The sequence below is a fragment of the Hemicordylus capensis genome, chromosome 3 (assembly GCF_027244095.1).
Source record: "Hemicordylus capensis ecotype Gifberg chromosome 3, rHemCap1.1.pri, whole genome shotgun sequence".
NCBI lineage: Eukaryota > Metazoa > Chordata > Lepidosauria > Squamata > Cordylidae > Hemicordylus > Hemicordylus capensis.
In genome coordinates this window covers 16,879,842-16,907,414 of record NC_069659.1, presented here as the reverse complement: position 1 = coordinate 16,907,414, position 27,573 = coordinate 16,879,842, and the positions used below count along the sequence as shown (strand labels likewise).

General features: G+C 46.2%; 1 protein-coding gene across 4 annotated transcripts in view; it reads left to right on the top strand.

Annotated features, from left to right (window-relative positions):
- Nucleotides 1-27,573, top strand: part of GRM5 (glutamate metabotropic receptor 5) — a 354,535-nt gene that overhangs the window by 265,883 nt on the left and 61,079 nt on the right. For all 4 annotated transcript variants that reach the window (XM_053306232.1, XM_053306229.1, XM_053306230.1 and 1 more), the window contains exons 5-7: nt 16,858-17,104; nt 22,762-22,930; nt 23,992-24,118. In XM_053306232.1, coding sequence (XP_053162207.1) covers nt 16,858-17,104; nt 22,762-22,930; nt 23,992-24,118 — 543 coding nt within the window. The remainder of the gene's footprint in view (nt 1-16,857; nt 17,105-22,761; nt 22,931-23,991; nt 24,119-27,573) is intronic.

Here is a 27,573-nt window from a genome sequence, read left to right as displayed (position 1 = left end):
AGTGCAGTTAGTTGGGAAATTCTTGTAGGCTGCTTTCTTGCTGCTCCGGTCCATCCTTGCTCTGTATGTCAGCCAGTATTTGTGATATTTATTTCTGTCCTGTACAACCTGTGACCAGAAAGTCAAATACAGCCCAGTAACCCAGTATGATGGTCCATCTGAGCTAGAAGAGACCTTCTGTTTCCTGCCTGCGTGGAAGTGAAAAAAACATGGGGGTCATCGAGCAGAACCATCTTGCTTCCTTGTCCTTCATTCAAGGGTGAGGGTAACATTTAAACATCCAGCCTATTTTAGACTAGAACTTTTCAACAGCACACTTAATTTAAACACTTGCTGCTACCGCTGCTTAGTGCATTGATTTTCTGCCCAGCTGAAGCATTATAGAAAGTGAGAAGTTTTCAGAGTTATCCGACTTGATTCTTAATGCCTTCAGGTCCATGTCACTGGAGAACTCGGGTGAGCCATCTTGACTTACAAAGAGGCAGATTTTTAAAAAATCAGCTCTAGTGAGGAGACATGTAATTGCCTGAGGGCCTTTGGGATTTCACCATCAAAAGTGTCGCTTTCCCCCTTAGGACAGAACTGCATGTTATAAAAAATAGTCCCATTTTGAGCCTGCCATCTCCCTAATAAATAGTAGAATTGACATCATGTCCTGATTTCATGACACTGAGCATGTTCCTGCCTGCATCAGTCAATGATGATGTCATGATCAATGATGTTGGTGGAATGATGTCATGACTCGAGAGAAGTTGTACTACGTGTTATGGATGGAAGTGGGTTGGAGACCCAAGCCTACTTTTAACATCAGCTCTAGCCCTATTCAGATATTGGGCACTTGCACATGATCAGAAGGGGGTGTTTGGGACTTAGAAAAGTCCTTATTCCATGCAGAACAGATGAGCAGAGCCTTCATTGGGGTTTTAGGGAGCAGTGAGCTCCGAGCTGGGAAGGATCCCAAGAATTCCAACATGCCTCCTAGAAAAGTGAATTCCAGAGCATAAGTGCGATCACAAAAGAGGCTGTTCTAGGCCTGTGCTCGAACACAAAAGTCAAAATCGGATCTGACCCAATCTAATCCAACCCTGAAGATGTTGATGTGGGTACTCACTGTGAACCCAAAAGAAAAGTTACCTAACACCAGAGAGTTGTAGGGGAAGTGATGTAACATCAGAGAATCTCTGGAGAAACCCAGAAATTAGCAGCTTGTGAGTGAAAAATGGGTTAAAAACCTTGTAAAATACTTTGTGATATGCATGGGTAGGCAGACAAGTGGGCAGAGAGGATGCTCCTTCCCAGCGACGATCGCAAAAAAACACAAGAGCATACTCTTGCTGCCATTTGGATCTCTGGGAAGCTTCACTTTTAAAAAGGTCTTTTAATCTGAACTGAGCTGGGCAAGCTTGGATCTGGACTTTCTTCGAACCCATCTGATTTTGGTGATTTTGACATGGCCTAGTTTAACCATCCCAGATAGAGGTGGGATATAAATCAGAGCTTCTCCTGATGAACTCAACCAGCAGGCAGAATCATATGGGAGAAGATCGTTGTTTAGATACACTATGCCCAAACCATACAGTGTCACACCAAAAAAATCATCATGCCTTCAATGATTTTTTTTTTTTTACCTTGGACAGTGATTTTGGGGTATTACAAGGTGTCCCTGTTTTCATCTATGATGCGTTGGAGAGTGCGTGAGAGACAATAGGGATGTTCTCATGATCCTTAATAGGGTAGAAGATGTGTCCTACCCAAGTTCAGCAGCTGTTTGTGCTCCCATTTTGTGAATGTCTGTGAGTAAAGAGCAAGGTTAAAGAGGAAAGAAGTGATAGTGTGTGAGGGTCATGCTTTTTCCTACCTAGCAGCTGCATCCAGCTGTTGAATGAAAAGTCATCCTATCAAGCATGAGCCTTAAACACGATCACTACCCTGATAACTGAACAAAAGAAGCACCTTTTTAAAGTGGTGATTCTCTTTATTTAGCAGGTGGTGAGCAACTGGCCCTATCCATCCCCAGCACAGCATCCCTCCAGTGGCTGTTGCTGGTGTCTATCTTACATTTCTTTTTCTTTTTTCTTTTTTTGAATTGTGAGTCCTTTGGAGACAGGGAGCCATTTTATTTAATTCCTTCCTTCCTTCCTTCCTTCCTTCCTTCCTTCCTTCCTTCCTTCCTTCCTTCCTTCCTTCTCTCTCCCTCTCCCTCTCCCTCTCCCTCTCCCTCTCCCTCTCCCTCTCCCTCTCCCTGTGTAAACCACTTTGAGAACTTTTGTTGGAAAGCATTATATAAATATTATATGAGGCTCTCCACAAAAGTAGTGTGGAGAGCCTAACTGGGCTCTGAGGGGAGAGTGGACTTAGCCCGCTCTCCCTGCAGACGAGCCAGGAGGTCACCCTGGGTAGCCGGATTGGCTACCCACATAACTACCCAACCTCCAGAAGTCCCAGAATGCCCCACATGAGTGCGTGGGACATTTTGGGGAGACCCCCCCCCATCAAGGCTGGGAGGCTTGTTGGAGCCTCCTAGTTGGGTGTCTCTTTGTGAGTCGCTGCGGTGTAGAGCCGCACCATGGCGACTCATGACCACCAAAATTGGCACGCACTCCGCTGACCTCATTTAAGGTGAGGGGTATTTCCAAAGGTTTGCTGCCAGGAGCCATGTGGCTACCATTGCAGCACATGACTGCACGGAACCGGGGTGGCTTCCCTTAGCCCGGTTCCACACAGTCATGAGAATATCATTGCATTCATTGTCGTACTTTGCTTCTTACTCACAGAAAATCACAGAACAGGAGTGTGCACAGCTCCCAAAAGTGGGAAGGAAACTTGTCCCACCCTATTGAGGATCATGAGAACAACTCTCATTCCTTCAGTACCTTCAAGCCCTTCAAAATAATCGGATTAATAGAAAGAACCAGCATATGTAAACAGGGACACATCCTTGAGCCGTCTTGGTCAAGGATCAGCCATGGGCAATGGTGTTTTGAAAGTCACATATGTTTCCCTCTCTTCCAAGTCACAAGGTTTTAAAAAGGAACAATTTGCCTAATTTGGCAGACTTGCAATTTGGTAAGGCTCTCTTATTTTTCTGGGCCATTCATCTTGTAGTGCCTGGCTTCACTGGTGTGTTACAATCTAATCTCAGTATAACATAGGAACATAGGAAGCTGCCATGTACTGAGTCAGACCATAGGTCCATCCAGGTCAGTATTGTCTACACACAGACTGGCAGCGGCTTCTCCAAGGTTGCAGGCAGGAATCTCTCAGCCCTCTCTTAGAGAAGCCAAGGAGGGAACTTGGAACCTTCTGCTCTTCCCAGAGTGGCTCCATACCCTAAGGGGAATACCTAACAGTGCTCACATATCAAGTCTCCCATTCAGATACAACCAGGGCAGACCCTGCTTAGCTAAGGGACAAGTCATGCTTGCTACCACAAGACCAGCTCTCCTCTCCTTTCATTCACTTTATACAAACTAACTGCATGGATCCCAATAAATAAAGAGCATCCTGAAATCCATGAAAGTTGTTCATTTAAAAAAATCTCAGATTAAAGAAGAAACCAAATGTTGTAGCTGGAGCAAGTTAGATTTCTCTAACTTGCTCTAAATGCATGGTGCAATTAACTAGTATAATTAATTGCATAGTGCATGAACACTTAATTCTGAGGATGAATACTTCATCAAAGTTTTGTACATTGCAACACAATCTATTGTTTAGTGTTCCACTTAATTTCAATTAAAATGGATTTTCTGTACCATCTTTTATTGCAGTTATTATGCTGATTATTTTTAATTAGGAGGAGATATTACCTCACAAGAAGAGAAGAGATAGGATGGCTCTTTCTGCATGCCTTCCTCCCTTCCTCCTTTCCCTTTCTCAGACACAGGTCCCTGAATCTCCCAGGGTAACAAATGTCAGTGGGAGACCAGCAGTCTGAGCCTGTTAATATATTTAGCCAAGAGACACAAACATAGTTTTAATCACATGCTGGGGCATCTCTTCCAGCCAGATGAATTGAGCCTAGGCATTTGGTTCAAGACAGCCAATCAAGACTTGCAGGACAAGTCTTGATCTTGTGAAGGACAGGCCGGCCGGCCAGCCAGGAAGATAAGCAGGCAAGAAGGCTGGGCGGACTGAGGCAGTGGAGAAGAAGGGAGAAGTCCAGGAACAAGCAGCAGCAGGAAGGACCAGCTAGTTAACAAAAGTCTTGCTGGGTTAGCCGAACATCTATCTCAGGGTTTCTTAACCATGGGCCCCCAGATGTTGTTGGACTACAACTCCCAGAATCCCCAGACATGGCCTTTGTGGCTGGGGATTCTGAGAGTTGTAGTCCAACAACATCTGGGGGCTCAAGGTAAAGAAACCCTGATCTATCTAGTTCAACATCTTGTCTCCCACATTAGCCAGTCAGATATTTCCTGTAAGAAGTAGGTTATTATGGTCATTTACCACCTCCTCCTCCTCCCCCCCCTTTTTTTTGCCCCATGGCAGCCAAGAGGTAGACATAATCCAGTTCTCAAGGATTGTTCCAAGGCATAGCAAGGGCCAGTGGGCACTCCCCACCAAAATATTTCTTGCTTCTCCATCCACGAGACTGGAACTTTATAGCACAATGCCAGACAATCCAATATTATGGTCCAATGGCTTGAATTAAGCTATTGAATTAAGCAGCAGAAGCTAGGTCAATTACTAAGCATGTGGTCTGTTTGTAATAAAATCTGATTTTTCTATTCACAAGAACATAACAACAGCCCTGCTGGATCAGGCCCAAGGCCCATCTAGTCCAGCATCCTGTTTCACACAGTGGCCCACCAGATGACTCTGGGAAACCCACTCTCCTATTGTTCCTTTTAGAACAATGGATTACATTGTTATGCTGCATCGCGTATACATCATAATTTGACATCAGTTAATTAGGGTATAAATCCACATTTAAATATTAGGAAGTCATAGTAAGCAATTACATTTCAAGCTGCAAAAGCTCCAAAGGAGCAGAGAGGCTGTTTTGGGAGGCATAATTCCAAGCTTCCATAATTTCATTTTAATATGCTTATTTTTAAGAGTTCTCTCTACAAAGGCATAAAGCGGTATCTTACACAGTTGTACCGACAATGGGTAATTTTGAGCAGCATTATCAACTTTGATGGCTACAGCCTTCCAGGGATCTCAGGCAGAGATATTTTCTAGCCCTAGCGATGTTGTTTAACAAAAGATGCCAGGGGTCAAATTAAGAACTTTCTATATGCAAAGCTTTTATTGATTCCTTGAATTCTTCCCCACTAACACAATATTTGAGCACTGGGGCATTTTCACATGCAGACCTAGGCTGTGTATTTGGTAGAAATTAAAGTTCCCATCTTTAATTGCTAAAGCGTTCTCTCTGCTTCTGGCTCTTCCTCTTCTCTAAATCTGCTGGCGAACAACCAGAGCAATGAAACACAGGAGCAGGGAGCGGAGCAGACTAACAGTACTTCCAAGATAATTGCAGCAGGGAAAGGGCACTTTGGGCAAGCTCCCCTTCCCCCGGGAAATCTGTGCCCCCTGAAAATATGTCCCTGAGAGCTGCCATGTGTCCCTGAGAGCTGCAAAATATGTCCCTGAGAGCTGCAATCACTCTAATGGTGACTGAGGAAAAGAACTGGTCCTGTGCTAGTAAGCATGAATTGTCCTCTTTACTAAGCAAGGTCTGCCCTGGTTTGTGTTTGGATGGGTGACTACATGGGAGCCCTGTCTGATGGGAAATATTCCCTTATGGCAGGGCTGCCCAACTTCAGTCCTCTAGCTGTTTTTGGACTACAGCTTCCATAATCTCCAACCACTGTGGCCAATAGCCAGGGATTATGGGAGTTGTAGACCAACATCTAAAGGAGGGCCGAAACTGAGTAGCCCTGCCCTAGGGGTTAGTGCTTTAACTAGAGCATCTACTTTGCACGCAGAAGGTCCCAGATTCAGTCCCTGGCAGCATCTCCAGGTAGGGCTGGGAAAGACAGTGTGGTGTAGTGGTTAGAGTGCTGGACTAGGACCGGGGAGACCCGAGTTCAAATCCCCATTCAGCCATGAGACTAGCTGGGTGACTCTGGGCCAGTCACTCCTCTCTCAGCCTAACCTACTTCACAGGGTTGTTGTGAGGAGGAACTTAAGTATATACCTGTAGTACACCGCTCTGGGCTCCTTGCAGGAAGAGTGGGATATAAAATGTATAATAATAATAATAATAATAATAATAATAATAATAGACTCCTGCCTGAAACCTTGGAGAGCTGCTGCCAGTCAGTGTAGACAGTACTGAGCTAGATGGACCAATGGTTTGACTCAGTATATGGCAGCTTCCTATGTTCCTAGCTCAATATTGACTTCCTTTATTGGTATAGGTTCTCCAGGGCTTCAGGCAGGAATTTTTTGCAATCCTACCTGGAGATGTATACACTGATGGGGTCTGAACTGTTGGTGAATGACCAGAAGAGAGATCTTGGGGCCATGGTAGACAGCTCACTGAAAGTGTTGCATTGACTCAGTGCATGGCAGCTGTGAAAAAGGGAGAATTGCATACCACAAATGATTAGGAAGAGGACTGAAAATAAGAATGCTAATATTATAATGCCCTTAAATAAATCTATGATGTGGCCACATTTAGAGTACTGTGCACCGTTTTGGACACTGTATCTTAAGGAGGACATTGCAGAACTGGGAAAAGGGCAGAAGAGGGCAGCCAAGATGATCAGGGGCCTGGATGGAGCACCTTCCTTATGAGGCAAGGCTACAGCATCTGGGGCTTTTTAGTTTGGAAAAGAGGTGACTACGGAGAGACATGGTAGAAGTATATAAAATTATCCATGGAGTAGAGAGAGAGGGGATAGAGAGAAATTTTTCTCCCTCTATCACAACACTAGAACCAGGGTTCATTCCATGAAACTGATTGCCAGGATATTTAGGACCAAAGAAGGGGGTACTTTTTCACACAGCACATAATTAACCTATGGAATTCTCTGTTGAAGGATATGGTGATGATCAGTAGCTTGGACGGCTTTAAAAGGGGCTTAGACAAATTCATGGAGGACAGGTCTATCAGTGGCTACTAGTTTGGTGGCTATACGCCACCTACAGCCTCAGAGGCAAGATGCCTCTGAATCCAGTTGCAGGGGAGCATCAGCAGGAGAGAGGGCATGCACATACCTCTTGCCTGTGGGCTCCCCAGGCACAACTGGTGGGCCACTGTGGGAAACACGATGCTGGACTAGAGAGGCCTCCTTGGGCCTGATCCAGCAGGGCTGTTCTTATGGTCAAAGCAGATGCTCTACCACTGAGCTGCTGCCCCACCCCCAAGGGGCTGCCATCCCTTGCCCTTCAGCTCTATCATGGGGAGGGGGTTGTTCATGCAAATGGCACCCCTACTTGAGCCTCAACTTAAGGTATCATCCAAACCGACCCAAAGTAATTTGCACATCATGTTCAACATATGTACAGCAGTACACGTCTAATCTGTACATTGCGTTGGACAGGATCCATACCCAGGTTGACTTTCAAAATATGCAGCCATTCATTTGAAAACATGCATCTGTGGACAGTGAAGGGCGGAGCTACAATAAGTCAGATGGGGCAGAAGACCCCACTGCCTCCAGAGCCGCCTTGCCCTGCCCTTGGACCGCCTCACTCCCTGCCCCCTGCCTCCCCTCCTCCACCGGCCAGCTCACCTGCTGCCCACCGCTACGCTGTTATCTTCAACAGTGGTGCACTGCCCATCACCAGGATGATGGGGATGAGTCCCCTGCTGCTTCCCAGCCACTCAGGTTCAAAGTTGGCTAGAGCATGGGGTTTAGAAGGATGCCTCCAGCATTGCTCGGGGTGGGAGGCCACCTCCGCCACACCTCCGACATCATCACCACCAGGGGCCACCAAGGTAGAGAGCCCACTACAGCCAGCATGGGAGGGCTGCCCATTGGAATACAGGTCACCCATGCCCTCCCTACACCCCTGACACCTGTACATATGTGTAGCATAATGTCTGACTAGGAATTTTGTAACATAGGGACTTAGAAGCATGGGAGGCTGCCTTATACCGAGTCAGACCATTGGTCCATCCAGCTCAGGATTGTCTACACAGACTGGCAGCGGCTTCTCCCAGGTTGCAGGCAGGAATCTCTCTCATCCCTATCTTGGAGATGCTGCCAGGGAGGGCACTTGGGAACTTCTGCATGCAAGCATGCAGGTGCTCTTCCCAGAGCGGCCCCATCCCGAAGGGGAATATCTTACAGTGCTCACATGTAGTCTCCCATTCAAATGCAAACCAGCACAGACCCTGCTTTGCAAAGGGGACAATTCATGCTCGCTCTCACAAGACCAGCTCGCCTCCCATTTAGCTGGAGTTTCTGTACAGAACTCCAGCTTCACACAGCACTGCAAAGGGGAGAAGGGGGGTTGTGGACCACTCCAGCACTTTTATGGGTTATACATGTGGGGTTAAAAAAGAAAGAAAGAAAGGACTTGATTTAAATTAATGTGGTTCAGATGGATATGACACTACGAGCCTGTCATCACATGCAGCCTAGCCCAGAATAGGGATGCCCAGCCTGGGTTAGGCTGCGCGTGAGAATGCTGGGATCGGGCCTGATCCTGATGAGGATCCTGGCCCCGCTATTTACCATGGCTGTTCGCTGAAGTTAAAGTAGTGCGTGCTCCCTTACCCCTGGCTACTTGCTCGTGTGTAAGCACAGGCTGCTTCCAGCCTGGCTGCACACGGAGAAAGGTGCCTAGAGTGCCCATCTCTTGGGGGAGTCCTCCACTGCAGTGCATGTGTTGTGCATTGCATTGTGGGATTCATGGAACAAGAAGTTCCGACCCTGGATCCCTTCGCCCTGTTCCATGCTTCACGGAGCAGGGCTGATTGTGTGGGGGCATGGAGCGAACTCCCACCACCCTTGCCTCGATCGTCTGTGGGGAAGGTAAGCTCTTTGAAGCCCTCCCCATCCACCTGCCCACCTGTTCTCGGAAATCGTGAGAATCGCCCCTACCTGTACAAAAAGCTTCCCATTGCAGAGCAACTGCAGAGGCCCATTTTGCAAGTGTCGCCTTCATTTGTTTGAAAAAGTACTGCAGCAAAGCCACTTCTCACACAATCTTCCATAAAACATATTAGTGGGCTTTATTTTCCTTTTAAAAAAAATTGCCTCATGAAATAACAAAATTACCTTCTGTAAAACACAAGCACTATCTGCTTGAGGGAGTTTGCATCTGTTCAGACGGATGTACCAGTAGCTGTGCAGTTTGTCCTGGCTGGGAGCAAACAATGTGATAACATACATTTCAGTGGCACAGCCTTCTTGCTTGAGGCAAATGCCCCGATTGGCCAGGAACCACAATAGCACCAATCAGGGGTTCCCAGCTTGGGTTCCCCAGATGTTGTTGGGCTACAAGGCCATTGTGGCTGGGGATGATGGGAGTTGTAGTGCAACAACATCTGGGGATCCAAGGTTGAGGGCCCATTACACCCTGTTTTCTAGGAGAAATAAATTCTGATAGGAATAGCTTGACTGAGAAGTAAACTAAGATGTGTTTCAAGGGTCTGGAATTTCCCTCTCCCCAAGAAATCTTCCACTGTTTGTTAGTTTAAAGGTAAAGTGTGCTGTCGAGTCGGTGTCGACTCCTGGCGACCACAGAGCCCTGTGGTTGTCTTTGGTAGAATACAGGAGGGTTTGACCATTGCCTCCTCCCACGCAGGGTGAGATGATACATTTCAGCATCTTCCTATATCACTGCTGCCCGAAATAGGTGTTCCCCATAGTCTGGGAAACATACCGGCGGGGATTCGCACCAGCAACATCTGGCTTGGTAGTCAAGCCATTTCTAGCTTGAAGGGGGGCACATGAGTGATGCACTGAGTGGGAGGGGGTGAGTGAGTGACAGGTCAAGGCGGGACTTCTGGCACACTTTTGGAGCAGTTTCATTCTCCTAATGTCTGAATAGGACTTACGCCATACAAGCGTATAAATGTGTGCACACTTGTTCAAGTTTTTGTGTGAATGACTGTACCTGTGTTCATTTAAAAAGTGAACCTGGTTACATAGTGAACATAGGAAACTGCCATATACTGAGTCAGACCATTGGTCTATCTAGCTCAGTATTGTCTTCACAGACTGGCAGCAGCTTCTCCAAGGTTGCAGGCAGGAATCTCTTTCAGCCCTATCTTGGAGATGCCGCCAGGGAGGAAACTTGGAACCCTCTGAGTGCAAACACGCAGGTGCCCTTCCCACTGGCCCCATTCCCTAGGAGTAATATCTTACAGTGCTCACACATTTATTTATTTTTAATTTTTATTTTTTACATTTTATATCCCGCTCTTCCTCCAAGGAGCCCAGAGCGGTGTACTACATACTTAGGTTTCTCCTCACAACAACCCTGTGAGGTAGGTTAGGCTGAGAGAGAAGTGACTGGCCCAGAGTCACCCAGCTAGTTTCATGGCTGAACGGGGATTCGAACTTGGGTCTCCCCGGTCCTAGTCCAGCACTCTAACCACTGTTAGAGTCTAACATTCTAAAAGCACCAAAAAACAGAACTGTACACAGGTATAGTCATTCACATTTCAGGCATACAGAGGAGAAGGAGGAGGCCTGTTCACATGTTTTGTTCAGCACTAGGACAATGAGTGTACACTGTACTCTAGGGGTGTGCACCAAACAGGTATGCCCAAACCGAACTGGTGCTGGTGCTGGTGCTGGACCGGGCAACTTTGGTTTTGTGTATACCCGAACACCCACAAACAACCTCCGGTTCAGTTCGAGTTCAGGGTGTGTGTGTATCTCTATCTCTATCTCTGTCTCTGTCTCTGTCTCTGTCTCTATATCTATATCTATCTATCTATCTATCTATCTATCTATCTGAAACTCACTGCCTCTGGAGGGTGGTCATGACCCGGCCATGCAGAGGCCCATTGCGTATGTGCGGCAGCCTCCAAAATGGCCGCCACAAGTATACAGAGGCCCAAATGGACCAAAAACCACCTAAACCAGGCCATAAATGACACCAGGGAAGGTTGACGGAGGGAGTGGGAACCTCCGGAGACACACTTCCCCCTCCGCAGCAGTGCCCCCCAGAGGAAGTGGGTTTCAGTTTTCAGGTTTTTAAAAAAGTTAAGTAGAACCCCCGAACTGGGCATGTTCAAAGTTGAGCCGGTTTGAATTTAAACCTGTTTGCCCACCCCTTGTGTACTCAGGTACAGATCTTTACACAGGTACAGTCATTCACATGTTATGTTGAACGCAGATACAGAAGTATACGTCCTATCTGTACATGAATTTGAAGGGCCTTGATCCACGTTCTCTTTTAAAATGAAATCAGGTACAGTCATCCACACAAACAGATGTACAAGTGTACAGACACCTGTTCACGGATACAGCATAATATCTGAATTGGGCTAGTTTGAATCACCAGCGTTTTGCTACCAGCTCCAAAAGAACTCAGGAAGGAGAGTGCCCTTGGGGGTTGCCTAGCAACTGCTTACTGAGGACTGGGCTGCATAAAGAGAATTAAAGTTATTAGGGGTGGAAGGGAAATAGCAGGGGAGGCTGATGTTTGATGAAGTTGGATTCTAGAGAATAGCAGAAAGTGCTGAGTAATGACAAAGCATGTCTCAATAGGGAGCTGGAAGGCCTTGGAAGAGAAATGAATGACTGCCCCAAGGGTTATTAGTGCCATCTGGCAATAAATATACTCAGAACATAATAGGAACAGATAAAGCAGGATATATAGGAAGTCATTTGAAAGCAATAAAGGAAATATATGCATGGGGGGAAATAGGCAAGGAGGGTGATGGGGAAAACACACTGAGATTGCACTCAGTGGGGAAATTATATCATTTTTGAAGCAATCTCAGAAAATGAGGCTTTGAGTGAAGACATCTTCCCAGGTAGGGTGCCTTTTAAAACAGAGATTTTTTCTCCTCACACACTTTTGACTTCAATCTTTGTGAGGCTCTGAGCCACCCAGACAGATCTTCCAGCCAGAAAGAGGAGGGGACTCTGATGGAGGAGGAAATTCCAGCTTGAAATTCAGGGGAAAGAGACTTTTGCAAGAAAGCAAAATCCTTTGAAAGATTAAGGGGACTATTTTTGCCATCACTGCTCAATGGCCATTTCCCCACACCCTAGAATGCTATGAATTTTGTGCGGCAGTGGGGGGAAATAGCACCTCCTGCTGGCAGCCATCATTTTTTGTGTTGGATATAATTTTTGCCAGAATGACCCAGAAGGATGCTATGATTTGGGTGTTTGTTGGCGGGGGGTGGGGAGGAGGTGGCCAAATATAGTACAAAACAAATTGTTCTAGAAAGAAGTAACTTGCCTACTTTCCTTTCACTATCCCTACAACTGAACTAAATTTGGTCCAAATTGGTTAGGCAGTTCATAAATTATTTCACTTATGCCTCATACATTCATGTGTCTGCCATCTTGAATTGGGGTTGATGACATCATCACAAACTATTAGTTTGAGGTGTCCATATGTGCCCCTACAACTGTACCAAATTTGGTCCAAATTGGCTCACACTTGCACCTCAAATGTTCACATGTCTACCATCTTGAATCAGGGTGGATGACATCATTACAGGTTACACCCTTGAGCCATCCCTATGTGTCGCTACACCTGAATCAGATTTGCTTCACATCAGTTAGGCAATTCACAAGTTAGCCAAATGGCACCACGAATATTCACGTGTCCGCCATCTTGAACTGGGGTGGATGACATCATCACAAACCACACCATTGAGGTGTCCCTGTGTGTCACTCACTACAAATGAACCAAATTTGGTTCAAATCGGTTAGGCGGTCCTCAAGTTAGCCCTCTTGCACCTCAGACATTCATGTGTCCACCATCTTGTATTGGGGCAGATGACATCATTACAAACTGCACAATTGAGTTGTCCCTATGTGTCACTCACTACAACTGTAGCAAATTTGGTTCAAATTGGTTAGATGGTCCACGTTAGCCCACTTGCGCCTCATACTTTTACATGTCTGCCATCTTGAATCAGGGTGTATGACATCATCACAAACTATGCCATTGAGCTGTCCCTATGTATCCCTACAGCTGTAGCAAATTTGGTTCAAATCAGTCAGGTGGCTCACAAGTTATCCCACTTGCTCCTCAAGTATTTATGCATTTGACATCTTGAATTGGATTACAGTGGTGGATGTCACTGGTGGATGTCATCATCACAAACTACACCATTGTGGTGTCCCTATGTGTCCCTACAACTGTACCAAATTTGGTCCAGATTGGTTCCCACTTCCACTTCAAAAGTTCATGTGTCCGCTATCTTGAATCGTGGTTGATGATATCATTACAAACCACCCCATTGAGGTATCCCTCTGCGTCCCTACAGCTGTAGCAAAATTTGGTTCATATTGGTCCAGGCATTGAGAAGTTGATAGGGACACACACACACATTCACGGACACACAGACACGACATGGAATGCCGGGTGATCTCATAAGCCTGCTGGAAAGTAGGCTAAAAATAGTAGAGAAAATAAACAAAGAAAAGGTCATTTCAAGTGCTTTCCCCATCCGCTGAGCTCTATGAGGAAAGGACTACATCTCCCAGTGCTCTCTAAGCACATCTCCCCATGCTCCCTGTGTGCCTTTCTGGCCATCACTGAGGTATTGTGGGCCTTTGTTTCCACACTGGAGACCCCCATACTAGAAGATCACAGTAGTATGTGGAGATGTGTGCACTGTGAGGAGCTGCCTCGACATAGTCCCAAAGAGGTGGTGCAGCACATTATTCAGCTTTGGGTGTTCTGAAGCGCAGCCCTCATAACTATTGCCAGGTCTGGCATCAGGTGTTGACACTGTTCCTCTGAAGCCAAGGGCTTGAGAAGGACCCAACGTCTCCCTGTATTCTCGCTCTCTGTCCCGTCAATCCTAGCTGCTTCTGGCAAAAGGAAAGGAGTGGATGCGACACAAAAGGACTGAATGGATATCTGCTCATTCACTTGTTTCTTCCTATTGTGTTCAGCTTATCAACAAAGTTGAATGCAAGGGTCTACTCTCTGACATGACCCTGTACCCATAGCCTTCATCTTGTGGTGCTGAAGAGACTCTTTCGGGGCCCATTCAGATAGGAATTTCCCCATAGAAGGGACAGGCACATAGGAAGCTGCCCATTGGTCCATACCATGGGACCAATCATACCATTGGTCCATCTAGCTCAGTATTACCTACTCTGACTTCCAGTGGCTCTCCAGGGTTCCATGCAGGAGTCTTTCCCAGCCCCACCTGGAGACAGCAGGGATTGAACCTGGAGCCTTCTGCATGCAAAGCAGATGTGCTGCCACTGAGCTATGGCCTCTTCACCCCTCAAAAGGGCCTACGACACCCGCCATGTGGTCTCCCATTCAGGTACTTACCAGGACCACTTAGCTTCTGAATTGGACAGAATTGGGCTCAACCAGGCCAGTGGGGCTGTGGGGCAGTTTGCCAAGAGCCCCCTGAAACCTGGAGCCAGCCCCAATTCTCTCCACGAGAGAAGCGTACACCTGTGGAACAGATTTACTGCATGCAGCTTGAATTCCTTATGGGAGATCTCCAGTAAGGAAAGCCGTTCCTCCACATGCAGAAGCCGGCTTCCATATGCAGAAGAGAGTCTCTGGATCGCAGCCAAGATCTGACGTCTGAGACGCTTGCCTGAAATTTAGTCCATTTATGATGATCAGATTTGTGAGTGCTGAATACAAGAAAAATCAATGCTTTCTTACCAAGATAACATCCTTTTCTCCCCCACTTTCCTTTCTTAAGCAATGGGATCTGATTAGTTCCATAAATGTTTTTCGCTATGGTTTGCCACATTGATGCTGCTCTTCATCGCACACACAGCTGAACACACATTCTCCCATTCAAAAGGAGGTTAATTTGGCAAAACGGTAACTTTATTGCTGTATTTCAGAGGAAAATGCAGTCACTGGTTCTCAAAGCTGAGGCTGTAGAAATCCAAGATGCTTCTCTCCCTCCTACATTCTAACTATATTTACCTTTTGTTCCTAAGTGGGTTTTTTCCTGTAAGAAAAGCAATTACCAGCTGTATATCCACCCTTAGGGAGAAATAAAAAGACTGAAGCAAGATGAGGCAACATGGTGTACATGTGTTCAAAGGCACCAGTAGGAAATAAGGCTTGGCATACACAGGTGGGTGGTAGAATGCAGAAGTGGTAGAACAGATTGTCCCATGTCAGACTGCAAGCAAGGACATAAGAAGAGCATTGCTGGATCAGGTCCAACACCTATCTAGTCCAAGCTTCTGTTTCTCACAGTGACCCACCTAGGCTTGCCATATGTCCAGAATTGGCCTGGACCAGGATGCAGAAAAAGTGTTATCCTGGATTTCCAAGAATTTGCGTGGAAAGATTGCTGTAATGAATTTTACCAATTTTTCTTGTGTTTCTCTCCAGGCATAGTAGCGACATGGTGTCTGTTAGAACTGAGAATTCTACAGCATCAACTCTTAGCACCGCAGTAACTTATTTTGACTACTAGAGGCATGAGGAGTTATAGGTCTCTAAAGGCAGTTAGAGTCTGTTAGAATTGTGATGCATCCATTGCCCACTCCAAGGGTAACAGACTACTCTATTACTTGTAGAGTATTCAAGTAGCAAGCTGGTCCCTGAAGGATAGCAAGAGCAGATTCTAGAAAATGGGAACTGTACTTGGTGAATAGGTCCTCTTAGAGCATTTGGGAAGGCTGGAGTATCTAATTGTGTTTTAATTGTTTTTAACTTTTAAATTTTAATTGTTGAAATATGTCAGTCTTTTTATTGGTTGCTTTTATTGTTTTGTAAACCGCCCAGAGAACTTGTGTTTTGGGCAGTATAAAAATATGTTAAATAAATAAATAAATAAATAAATAAATAAATAAATAAATAAATAAATAGGGATTATATAAAATGGTTCTTTTTAAAAGATGAGTGCGGAGCACCCAATAGCTTCTTGGGAAAAACAAACCCCAACACTCCCCTTTCTAACTGAACACTATTCATTCACTTCCAGCAGAAGGTGTGGGTGAGTTCCATGTTGAATGACTTTTAATGGCCATTGTCCTCAAAGGTCCTTGTGTGCTTACAGCTCTCACAGATTTCAACAGAAACTGTTTGTCCTCAATGTCTTTTACACCACGGCACAACGAGATGTCAAAACCACGTGTTTTGTCACTGGCATGCTACTTGGACAATCTCACAATATTTTGTTGTCATGGTAATATTTTTGGTTGCAGAGAAATTTCTTGGTTCTTTATGCCTAATATGCCCAGGAACATTTTCTTCCCACTGTTCTTTTAAACTGCTGCCTTTGTTGGGATGCCAGCAGCTTGGTTGGCTGCCACTTAATCTGTGAAGCCTGTGGGATGACTTCTTTGAAAATAATGGTGCTTTATTGCAGACCTGGATGAGGGGTGAAGGTTTGTAAGCAAGTCCAAGAGAACCTGAAACATTCACAAAATATTTTGGCCAACATACAGCATCCGGCATCCTTTAGTGACAGAGGGCGAACCATGGGTCTTCAAGGACGTTTCAGTGTCACTGCAGTCTGAAGATATCTCTTCCACAGTGGACTGGGCATTGTAGAGCCCTCTGGAACATGTTGAAACAAATATAAATGGCTCCCCCCACCCATACCCAGTCCGTTTCAGAAGAGGTCTTCACTGCAGGGTCCTTGAAGTCCTGAAGCCCTCTGTCTGTTGCTGAAGGGCTGTGCTGGATGTCGCCCCTACAAATACATTCCAAAGTTTCCGAGAGAGAGGAAAAACACCCCATAAAAGTTCATCTGGTTTCTACCTTAACTTTAAAATGCTAATGATGACAATGTGCAATGTTTCCCAACAGGTGATTTGACCTTGAAAACACAACATGTGCAAGATTCCAAGATGGGGTTTGTGATTAACGCAATCTACTCCATGGCACATGGCCTCCATAACTTGCAACTGGCGCTGTGCCCAGGCTACGCGGGTCTTTGTGATGCCATGAGACCAATCGATGGACAGAAACTCCTGGATTCTCTTATGAAGTCCAACTTCACTGGGGTTTCTGGGGACATGATCTCGTTTGATGAGAATGGAGATTCACCAGGACGGTACTGTAAATATTTATTTATCTAGCCAACATTAAGGGTTTTATTTTGCTAATTACTCAGAGTTTAAGCATGAACATATTTAAATTATTTTAGCCAGCATCTGAGTAATGGTGCATTTGTGCAAGGATGTTGCACTAGCAAAAGGTTGTTGTGCTAGCTAGTTGCACTAGGTCTGGTGCTGACTACTGTTTGGAATATGTTTGTGCTTGCACAACAAGGTGCACATCCACATGTTTTTGTGGGGACCTTTTGCGCAATAGTGCCAGTCCAAAAATCCCCATGATTTAGCATAATGATGTGATCTTTTTGCATTATTGAATATTTGCATTATTGAATATTATTGAAAATTGCAGCATTCATCAGAATGTTGGCCATTATTTCCTTAAAGGTATTCAACAATATTGCACCCACTGGAGTGAGAACCTCTGCTACGGAGTTAGTTCAGACAATCTAGAACTGTCTTCTACATGTGGTAGAAGGAGTGAGATAACATCTTTCTGCTGCATCCACCATACATGCCTTCCCTGCCAAACATCCATGTATGGCTATAATATTTGAATAGCATGGACATGCATACAATCTAATGCGCTTAGGCCCAGAACAATACAATCAGTATCCCAAAGAAGTAATGATATCTGGGCTTATACATATTGGATTCTCACATTGTACACCTTATGCAGATGCTACGTCCACAAAGAGATGTGTTCTAGCTTTGCACAAGATGGGGGCATTGCAGGGGGTGGTGTGTTCTTGCTCATTCACCACACATAGGAGGAAGCTCAGGGAAGAGTACTGTCCAAAATGGACTGAGGTTATTCATCTTCCAATGTCCAGAAGCTAGGTCCACAAAGAGTTGGAACAGGCATTTCTCCAAAGTGAAATTCAAAGAGCAGTTTCTGGATTCCTCCCAAGGAAACATATCAGAGAATTGTCTCAGTTTCACCACACCCCTCCATGTGTTCAATGAGCCTTAGGACTTCTTGAAGAATGTCCCTCTAGCCTCTGTACCTCTCTTCTATAACACACAGAAAATTGATTTTGAAACTTGGAATACAGTCTCATGCATAGATTTATTGGGCTGTAAGATATTGGCAGACATCTAGGTGAGGAGTGTCAAAATCAATAGGGTGATGGGCCGGATTTGATTCAAATGCACCTCCAGGGGCTGCACAAAAATAAATAAATTATGAATAAAGTTATATTAGTATCTTAACATAAGAACATAAGAACAGCCCTGCTGGATCAGGCCCAAGGCCCATCTAGTCTAGCATCCCGTTTCGCACAGTGGCCCACCAGATGCTGCTGGAAGCCACAGGCAGGAGTTGAGGGCATGCCCTCTCTCCTGCTGTTACTCCACCGCAACTGGTACCCAGAGGCACCCCTCCCCCGAGGCTGGAGGTGGCCTACAGCCCTCCGACTAGTAGCCATCAATAGACCTCTCCTCCATGAAGTTATCCAAACCCCTCCTAAAGCCTTCCAGGTTGTTGGCTGTCACCCCACATCTCGTGGCAGAGAATTCCACAAAAAATACTTCCATTTGCTGGTCCTAGATTTCCTGGCAATCAATTTCATGGGATGACCCCTGGTTCTAGTGTTATGGGAGAGGGAGAAGAATTACTCTCTCTCCACTTTCTCCACACCATGCATGATTTTATAGACCTCTATCATGTCTCCCCACAGTTGTCTTTTTTCTAAACTAAAAAGCCCCAGGTGTTGTAGTCTTACCTCATAAGAAAGGTACTCTAGGCCCCTGATCATCTTGGTTGCCCTCTTCTGTACCTTTTCCAGTTCTACAATGTCCTTTTTAAGATGTGATGAACAGAATTGTACACAGTAGTCAAAGTGTGGTCGAACCATAGTTTTGTATAAGGGCATTCTAATATTAGCCGTTTTATTTTCAATCCCCTTCCTAATGATCCCTAGCATGGAATTGGCCTTTTTCACAGCTGCCACACATTGGTCGACACTTTCAACGAGCTGTCCACCACGACCCCTAGATCCCTCTCCTGGTCAGTCACCGACAGCTCAGATCCCATTACCATATACTTGAAGTTGGGGTTCTTCGTCCCAATATGCATCACTTTACCCTTGCCAACACTGAACCGCATTTGCCACTTTGTCGCCCACTCACCCAGTTTGGCGAGATCCTTTTGGAGCTCCTCACAATCCATTTTGGATTTCACTACCCGAAAGAGTTTGGTATCAACTCTTCCTCCTCCTCTGTAGCTTCTCTCTTTGTGCTGCCTTCTGTCCCCTCATGTTCACCTCATACCACCTTCTGTCTTCTCCCTCCTCTTCCATCCTGTCGATCCCTCTTTCTCTCACTCCTTAGGGCTATGCACCTGAACAGCCTAACCCAGGCTAGGGCAGACCAGCCTGGGTCAGGGTGCCTGTGTGTACCACCGGGAGAGATCCCGATCCCAGCACTGACCTCTCAGGCAGCCCAACTTTTAACCCCAGCCCTTATGCTGGGGCTGTGAGTATGCTCAGGCTGCATACACAGAGTCAGATTTATTCATTCATTCATTCATTCATTTATTGTTGAATTTATATGCCTCCTTTCATTAAAAACAGTCTCAAGGCGGTTTACAAAAGTTAAAAAACATCCAATAAAATGACAATAAAAATATTAAGGTAAAAATATAAAAACAAACCAAATTTAAAAGCTATAAAATACAAGCATAAAAACTATGCACGGGTAAAAACACATAGAAGCAGCAATAAAAACAATCATGTAAAAGCCTGGATAAAAAGCCAAGATTTAACAAGCTTTCTAAAAACTGTGATGGAGTCTAAGGAGTGAATGGCCACTGGGAGAGCATTCCAGAGTCTGGGGGCAGCAACAGTGAAGGCCCTGTCCCGAGTGCACGACAGCCGAGCCTCCTTCATTGTAGGCACCCAGAGCAGAGCCCTCTCAGATGACCTCATCAAGCGGGCAGCAACCCTTGGGAGCAGGCGGTCCCTCAGATACCCCGGGCCCAAACCGTTCTGTGGGAATGCTCCAATGCACTGCACTCATTGTGAGATGCATATAGAGATTCCTGGAGGAAAGGACTCGTTTTCCCAGCCTCGAGTGATCTGCGCTGTATGGAGCAGCACAGATCATGTGGACATAAAATGGCGCACCCAAGCAAACATTGATGATCACCTGGGGGGGAAGGTAAGTCCATCCCTGCCTTCCCCCTACCCACCCGCCCCCACTCAGTCATGTGAATAACTTCTCTTCCTTCCTGTTCCCCCTCTGTCTCCCCTTCCCTTGCCCACTGGTGTTGGGAGAAGGTGCCTCATGCCACCACTTTCTCTTCCCTCTTTCTTTCACTCTCTTCCTTGTTGGAAGGCTTAAAGCCACCTCCAGCCTCAAAGGCAGGATGTCTCTGAGTACCAATTGCAGGGGAGTAACAGCAGGAGAGAGAGCATGCCCTCAACTCCTGCTGTAGGCTTCCAGCGGCATCTGGTGGGCCACTGTGTGAAACAGGATGCTGGACTAGATGGGCCTTCTTGGGCCTGCTCCAGCAAGGCTGTTCGTATGTTCTTATGTCCCTTCTCCTCCCTTGCACGCCACTCACTCACTCATGCTGGGAGAGGGTGCCTTGCATCACCTTTTTGTCTTCTTCTTCTGCCGTCCTCTTTCTCTCAGGGCTTTGCAGACTGAAGAGTCTGCCATGAGGATGAAGCAGGGAGGACCGTGGTGGTGGCAGGAGGAAGGAAGCAAGCAAGCCACGTCAAATGTGGTGGCTTCTGCATGAGTGGCGGGGGTGGGAGGGTAAGGGAGATAAATCTGAGTGACGGAAGATGGGAAGGAAAGAAGCTGCAGCCAGTGGGGAGAAATACTGCTCCTTGAGTGGGGGGGGAACGCAACAGTGGCTCAACTTGCTAGCCCCTGCTCAGGTGCTGCACATTTGAGTTCTGCAGCTGGACAGGCTCAGACTGGCCCACAGGGCATATTCCTGGTGCACCCCCCCCACCCCGCAGGGCCCCCCTGCACCCCGAAGTCCGCCCTTAATTACCCATTCTGCTCAAAACCCGGCGCCCTCCCCACATACATTCCACCACCCTATCAGTGTCCCCACTCCGGCCCTGCAGCTGGAACTTTATCTTTGGGCCTTATCTTTGATATCCTTGATCTAGATTAATACAGCATTTGTGTGTTCCTTCCTTCCTTCCTTCCTTCCTTCCTTCCTTCCTTTAAATGTCCATAGAGCAAGCTGTTTTTTAAACATACAAATACCACTCTGGATTTGACCAACTGTCTGTTCCAGTGTTTATAGAGAATACAAATCACACTTTACTCTTATACGTTCTGGATTTTGAATATGAATTAGCCGATTGACAGCAAACCCCTGCCAGTGAATGCTTTAGATCACCGTAAGAGGACATCAAAAACCTTAAACTTTTTCCTTGGCAGTCAGTCAAATTTCCTCGTCTCCATCACTCTTCCTCTCTCTGCTGAATGCTCCAGAATGGTCTCTCGTCTATCATATTATCCTCAGAAGAGAAATTATATTTCCAGACACATGAGATTTGCATATCTTTTTTACAGGGTTACAGAAAATCAACTCCAAGTTTCAACTAAGCTTTGCTGCCTCATCATTTTCGAAAGGGAGAAAAGCGAGGGCTCTCAAGCGAAATGCAAGCAGCCTAATATGCAGAGTTTCAGTTTGCAATGCAAATGGTTACTGAACCACAGTCCTAACAGCAGCCACTTACGCCGCCAATTATTTGGAAGCCTTGTCCATGGAAATTACTTGTTAATAAGACCTTTTTAAATGCCTGTGTCCTCCGAAGCTTAGAAAAGGCCTAGACAGATTCACAGAGACAGGAAATCACAGTGGCTGTTAGCCAATATGGTCAGATCATGACCATGCAACCCCAGGCTCATAGTCAGAGCAAATTAAACTATTATGCTGAGTGTATACGAAGGCAAGTGGACTCCCACATAGGATGAGCAAAGTTATTGCCTCCACCATAGCTGATTATGTTTCACTTCCCCCAATCAGTGATCTAGAGTGACCAGAAAACCTTCAGAGAGAGGTCCAAGGAATCTCCAAGAGCACAGTGTCTCAGGAGATGACCCTGGTGCACTTTCATAGGCTGAATAGCATCTAGCCTTGAAGACTGGATGGGATTGAGCTGGGCATCAGGAGATGTGTGGGGCCATAGCTCAGTGGTAGAATGCGTTTTGTGTGCAGAAGGTCCTACCTAGGTTTAATCCATGGCATCTCCAGGTAGGGCTGGCAATCGTGAAGAGCCACTGCCAGTTAGATAATACTGAGCTAGCTCATGGACCAATGGTCTGAGCCTAAGGCAGCTTCCTATGTTCCTATGAGTATTATCTCAGACTCACATAACACATTTTTCAAACGGAGTTCTGTAATAATGTCGCAACACATCTTTTTGTCCACGAGATGTTTAAATTTTGGCATCCACTTTTCTGAATTCTCTACCATATCTAATGATCATACTTGCATGAATTTTTAGGTGAGGTGAGGAAAATTGTGAGTTTTATAATCTGATGCTATTCCTGACAGTAATTTCTAGCATGTGCCTAGGATCGCCACCTTGCCTGTTGTTGTTTTGTATTTAAACATTTTTCATGTTGAGATTGTCCATAGCTCTGTGTTAAAGTGAACAGAGTGATTGGTCTCTGTTTTTGAAAGGTATGAGATCATGAACTTTAAGAAAATGGGGAAGGACTACTTTGATTATATCAATGTTGGAAGCTGGGACAATGGTGAACTGAAAATGGACGATGATGAAATTTGGTCCAAGAAAAGTACTGTCATCTCATCTGTCTGCAGTGAACCTTGTGAGAAAGGAGAGATCAAGGTAAATAAATGTATTTTGGAATGTTTGATGCTGCTAGTATCCTGAATACCACCTGACAACTAGTTTCCAGTCTTAAATCCACCATGAGTCCCAGGGGTGGGCCTTCCATGAGGCAAGGGGAGGCAGTCACCTCAGGCAGCAGATTACTGGAGCACCAACGAGGCAGCAAGATGCCCTCCTGCCCCCCCCCCCTTTTTAAATGGGAAAGAGGAAAGGACAGTGCATGCATAGGGAGGCAGCATTTGGTGTCCTGCCCCAGGTGCAAGGAGGTCTGGAGCCACCATTGATGAACCCTAATCACCATCCATGTTACGTGGCGGAAAGAGAAGTGGGGAGCAAAGGCCACTGTAGACCCAAGTCATACTGTGGAGAATCCAGGCAGGAGATTTAGAAAATTGTCCTGGGCAAAGATTAAAGGTTGGCCAAAGGAGAAAGGAAGTCATGTTACTAAGTGCTTTCATTGTGTAATTGTGCCAATTGGTCAACTGGTCGAAATTCTGTTCAGAGTCATTGGACAGAGTCATTTGACAGAGTTATGGACCAGTGAGTTGTTGAATTGACAGACGCCCATGGAAGATTAGTCCAAAGTCCAGTTAGAATTCTGAGGGTCAAAGTCGGGGCTGCACAACTCTGACCCTCCAGCTGCTGTTGGACTCCAATTCCCACCCTTCCCAGCCAAAGTGGCCAATAGTCAAGGATGATGGAGGGCTGAATGTGTGAGCCCTGGTCAAAGGATATAAAGGGCAGCACAATGAGGATACTACTTCTGCAGAATTGGTTGATGCACCACTTAGCCTGCATCTGAAAGTCCTGGCTGTGGGCAGGGCAGGGCTGCAGTGTCTGCTATACTAGCCACTGCTGCTACTCTAGGCATTTGGAATTTGCCTTCTTGTTTGAAACCCCTTTAGAATTTGCCTCCTCCTTTTTTCATCTACAATACATATATGGGGCATGATGATGATGATGATGATGATGATGATGATGATGATGATGGTGATGCAAAAATGAAGCAAAAGCTCTTAAAAAGTAAGAAATCAGTATATGTTGTCTAATGTTCTTAGGTTATCCGCAAAGGAGAAGTCAGTTGCTGCTGGACTTGCACACGATGCAAAGAAAATGAATTTGTCTTTGATGAATACACATGCAAAGCCTGTGAATTGGGCTCCTGGCCCAACCCTGAACTCACTGGTATGTGGATTATAATTTTAAAGTCAAAATATATAACAGTGCTTATTCTCCTTTATGCAGCCAATAATAATAATGATGATGATGATAATGATAATTATGAAAAATACAATTTTGTTCTCTGGGGTGGCTCACAACACAACATTAAACCATGAAATAAAAACACACAACACATTAAATCATAATAGACCAAGAAGGGGGAGGGGAAGAAAATACAAAATACAATTAAAAACAATGTAAAAGACATTTTTTAAAAATCAGTTAAAATCAGATCAAAATTTTTAAATTTAAAAAGCCTGAGTGAACAAAAAGATCTTCACCTGGCATCTAAAAGAACAAAGTGATGAAGCTAGGTGAATCTCAATAAGGAGGCTATTCCATAAACGGGGTGCAACCACCAAAAATGCCCTCTGCCTAGTAACCACCCGCCTCACCTCCTTCGGCAGGGGCACGCGGAGGAGGGCCTCTGAAGAAGATCTTAATGTCTGGGTTGGGACTTACGGGGGGCAAGGCGCTCTGTCTCACTTAAAGGCCCTCTCCCTGGTAGCCACCCGCCTCACTTCGTTTGGCAAGGGCACAATGGAGGGCCGCCAAAGAAAGGTTCTTATAGGGGGCAAGGCATTTCCTCTCATGTAATTTCTCCAAAGATACATGCCAGAGTTCAACCATGCCCTTCTGTCACTTCTGCCTTCATCAGCTGGCATCATCAGCAAAGAGGAACACCACCACCCCTAGAAGGCAGTGCCTCTAGTGGATGTTCATTCTAGTCCTTGGCAAGGGCAGGAGATGGAGGAACTACCGCCCAAGTCCCTTGATGATGACACAGAGGCCTTTGGGAGAAAGACTGTTGGCTAATGGGGACTAGAGAAGAAGGAAAGAGAAGGAGCTGTTATGCAAGTCTCTTAGCCAAGAGACACATGTGGCAATCCCTCCTTCTCCCTCCTCCACAGTTCCTGTTGGCCAATGAGAAGAATGGGTGCAGTGGTGCTCATCTGCTTCCTGTCCGCCACTAAAGTTGATGCTGACATCTCCCTCCCTCATTCTCCAGTCAGCTGAGGGGGGCAGGGCTCCCACCTCACCATGGGTGGTCCCATGGAGAGCTTTTCCCCAAGGCCCTCTACAACGTGGCACTACCACTGTGAACACACGTAAGCAGGAGTGGAGCCTGCTGCCAAGCTGCTGGTGTCTCCCACTGGTGTGTTCATTCTATACAACTTGAATGTTTGAGAAGGGTTAAAGACCGCCAGTTTATGGACACTGCAGTCGGTCTTGTACTTCTGCCAGTCCCCTGAACAAGGTACCTTGAAGTGTGGGGCGAAGCAAAATTACAATCCGTGCATGGAGGGTTAGGATCACTCGCACAATCTGTGTCTCCAGAGGTCATAGGAAGCTGCCTTAGACTGAGGCTATTCTCACTATCAGCCTAGCCCTGGCTAGGGCAGCCAGGTCTGGGCTAGGCTGCTTGTGTGGAGCACCAGGATCACTCTCAGTCCCAGCACTCCACCCCCACCTAACCTGACTTTGATTCCTGGCCTTTAGCCAGGATTAAGGATGCGAGTGCGCCCTTAACCCCCACACAGCCCAAGCACACGTAGAGTCAGACTCCTAGAGCGCCCAACTCCCAGTAGAATCCCCCAATGTACTGTGTTCGTTGCATGGTGCAAGTTGGGATTCCTGGAGGCCAGGGAAACAGGTCCCAGCCTCCATAGATCTATAGCACAGCTTTTGTGGGCACGTTGGTGCACAGCGAAGAGGCCATGAGCGATCATCTTGGGGGGAGGTAGGTCCATCCCTGCCTTCTCTCCCACCCATCCTCCCCAACCCAGGAATGATCATGAGTATAGCCTTCCTGAGTCACAGCATTGGTCTATCTAGCTCAGCACTGTTTCGAGGGTTTCGTGCCAGCAGCCCTTAAAGAGGCAATAGTTCGCCCTCACTTGAAGAAACCCTCTCTGGACCCTGAGGTCTTTGACAACTATAGGCCGATCTCCAACCTCCCTTTTTTAGCAAATGTGTTAGAGAGGATTGTGTGTGCCCAGCTCGAGAGGGTCTTAGAAGAAACTAGTTATCTTAATTCTTATCAGTCGGGCTTCAGGCCTCGGCATAGCACAGAGACAGCACTGGTCGCTCTGGTAGATGACCTTCTTCGGGACCTTGATGAGGGTAGTGTCCCTCTCTTGGTCCTTTTAGATCTCTCAGTGGCTTTTGACACTGTTGATCATGCTATCCTTCTCGACCGCCTGCGTGGGTTGGGTATCGGGGGCACTGTTTTACAGTGGTTCCATTCTTACCTTAGCGGGCGTGTCCAGTCGGTATGCATTGAGGACAGGTGCTCTGACCCATGGCCACTCCTTTATGGAGTTCCCCAGGGTTCGGTTCTTGCCCTTGTCCTTTTTAACATCTATATGAAGCCGCTGGGTCAGGTCATTTCCCAGTTTGGGGTGAGATTTCATCAATACGCTGATGATACTCAGCTATATATTGCCATCCCAGACCATTTTGGGAACGCTGTTTCTGTGCTTACTCGCTGCCTGGAAGCTATTAACGTCTGGATGAATCAAAACAAGCTCAGACTGAATCCCACTAAGACTGAATTACTTTTATTCAGCCCTCATAACGGCCAACAGCTGGATGTGAACCTTGTTTTAGACGGGGTGGCACTGCCCTCAAAAGAGCTTGTTTGTGATTTAGGGGTCCTTTTGGACTCGCGCCTCTTGCTTGAGCAGCAGGTGGAAGTTGCGGCCAGAAGTGCTTTTGCCCAGATTCATCTGGTTCGCCAATTACACCCTTACTTTGATCGGCAGGCATTAATGACAGTGACCCATGCCCTTGTTATCTCCCATTTAGACTATTGTAATGCTTTCTATCTAGGGTTACCTTTGAGGACAATCGGGAAGCTGCAGCAGGTCCAGAATGCAGCGGCTCACCTACTCATGGGTGCCAGAAAATATGACAGGGGAACACCTCTCCTGCAGTCATTGCACTGGTTGACTATTCACTTCCGAGTTCAATTTAAGGTCCTGGTTCTGACCTTCAAAGCCTTGTGGGGCCTGGCGCCTGTCCACCTACAGACCCACTTCTCCCATCCAGTTACATCCCGTCCGGTTAGATCAGCTCAGATGGCCCTTCTGTCAGTCCCTGATTTCCGAGATGTTTGGGGCTCTAGGACCCGTGAAAGGGCATTTTTGGTTGCTGCCCCACTCCTTGGGAACTCTCTCCCCCTACAGATCCAGCTAGCACCTTCCTTACCGATCTTCAGATCACTATTGAAGACTTCTTTTTCGCCAGGCCTTTGCCCTGTAGTTCATTTTGCTGTTTTCTGGTAGTTACTTTAGTTCTTTAATAATTTTTAATTATTAATGTAATGTAATTTTAGTGTGCCTGTTTGCCTGTTGTTGTACACTGCCCAGAGTCTTCGGAGTGGGCAGTATATCAAATGTCTCAAATAAATAAATAAA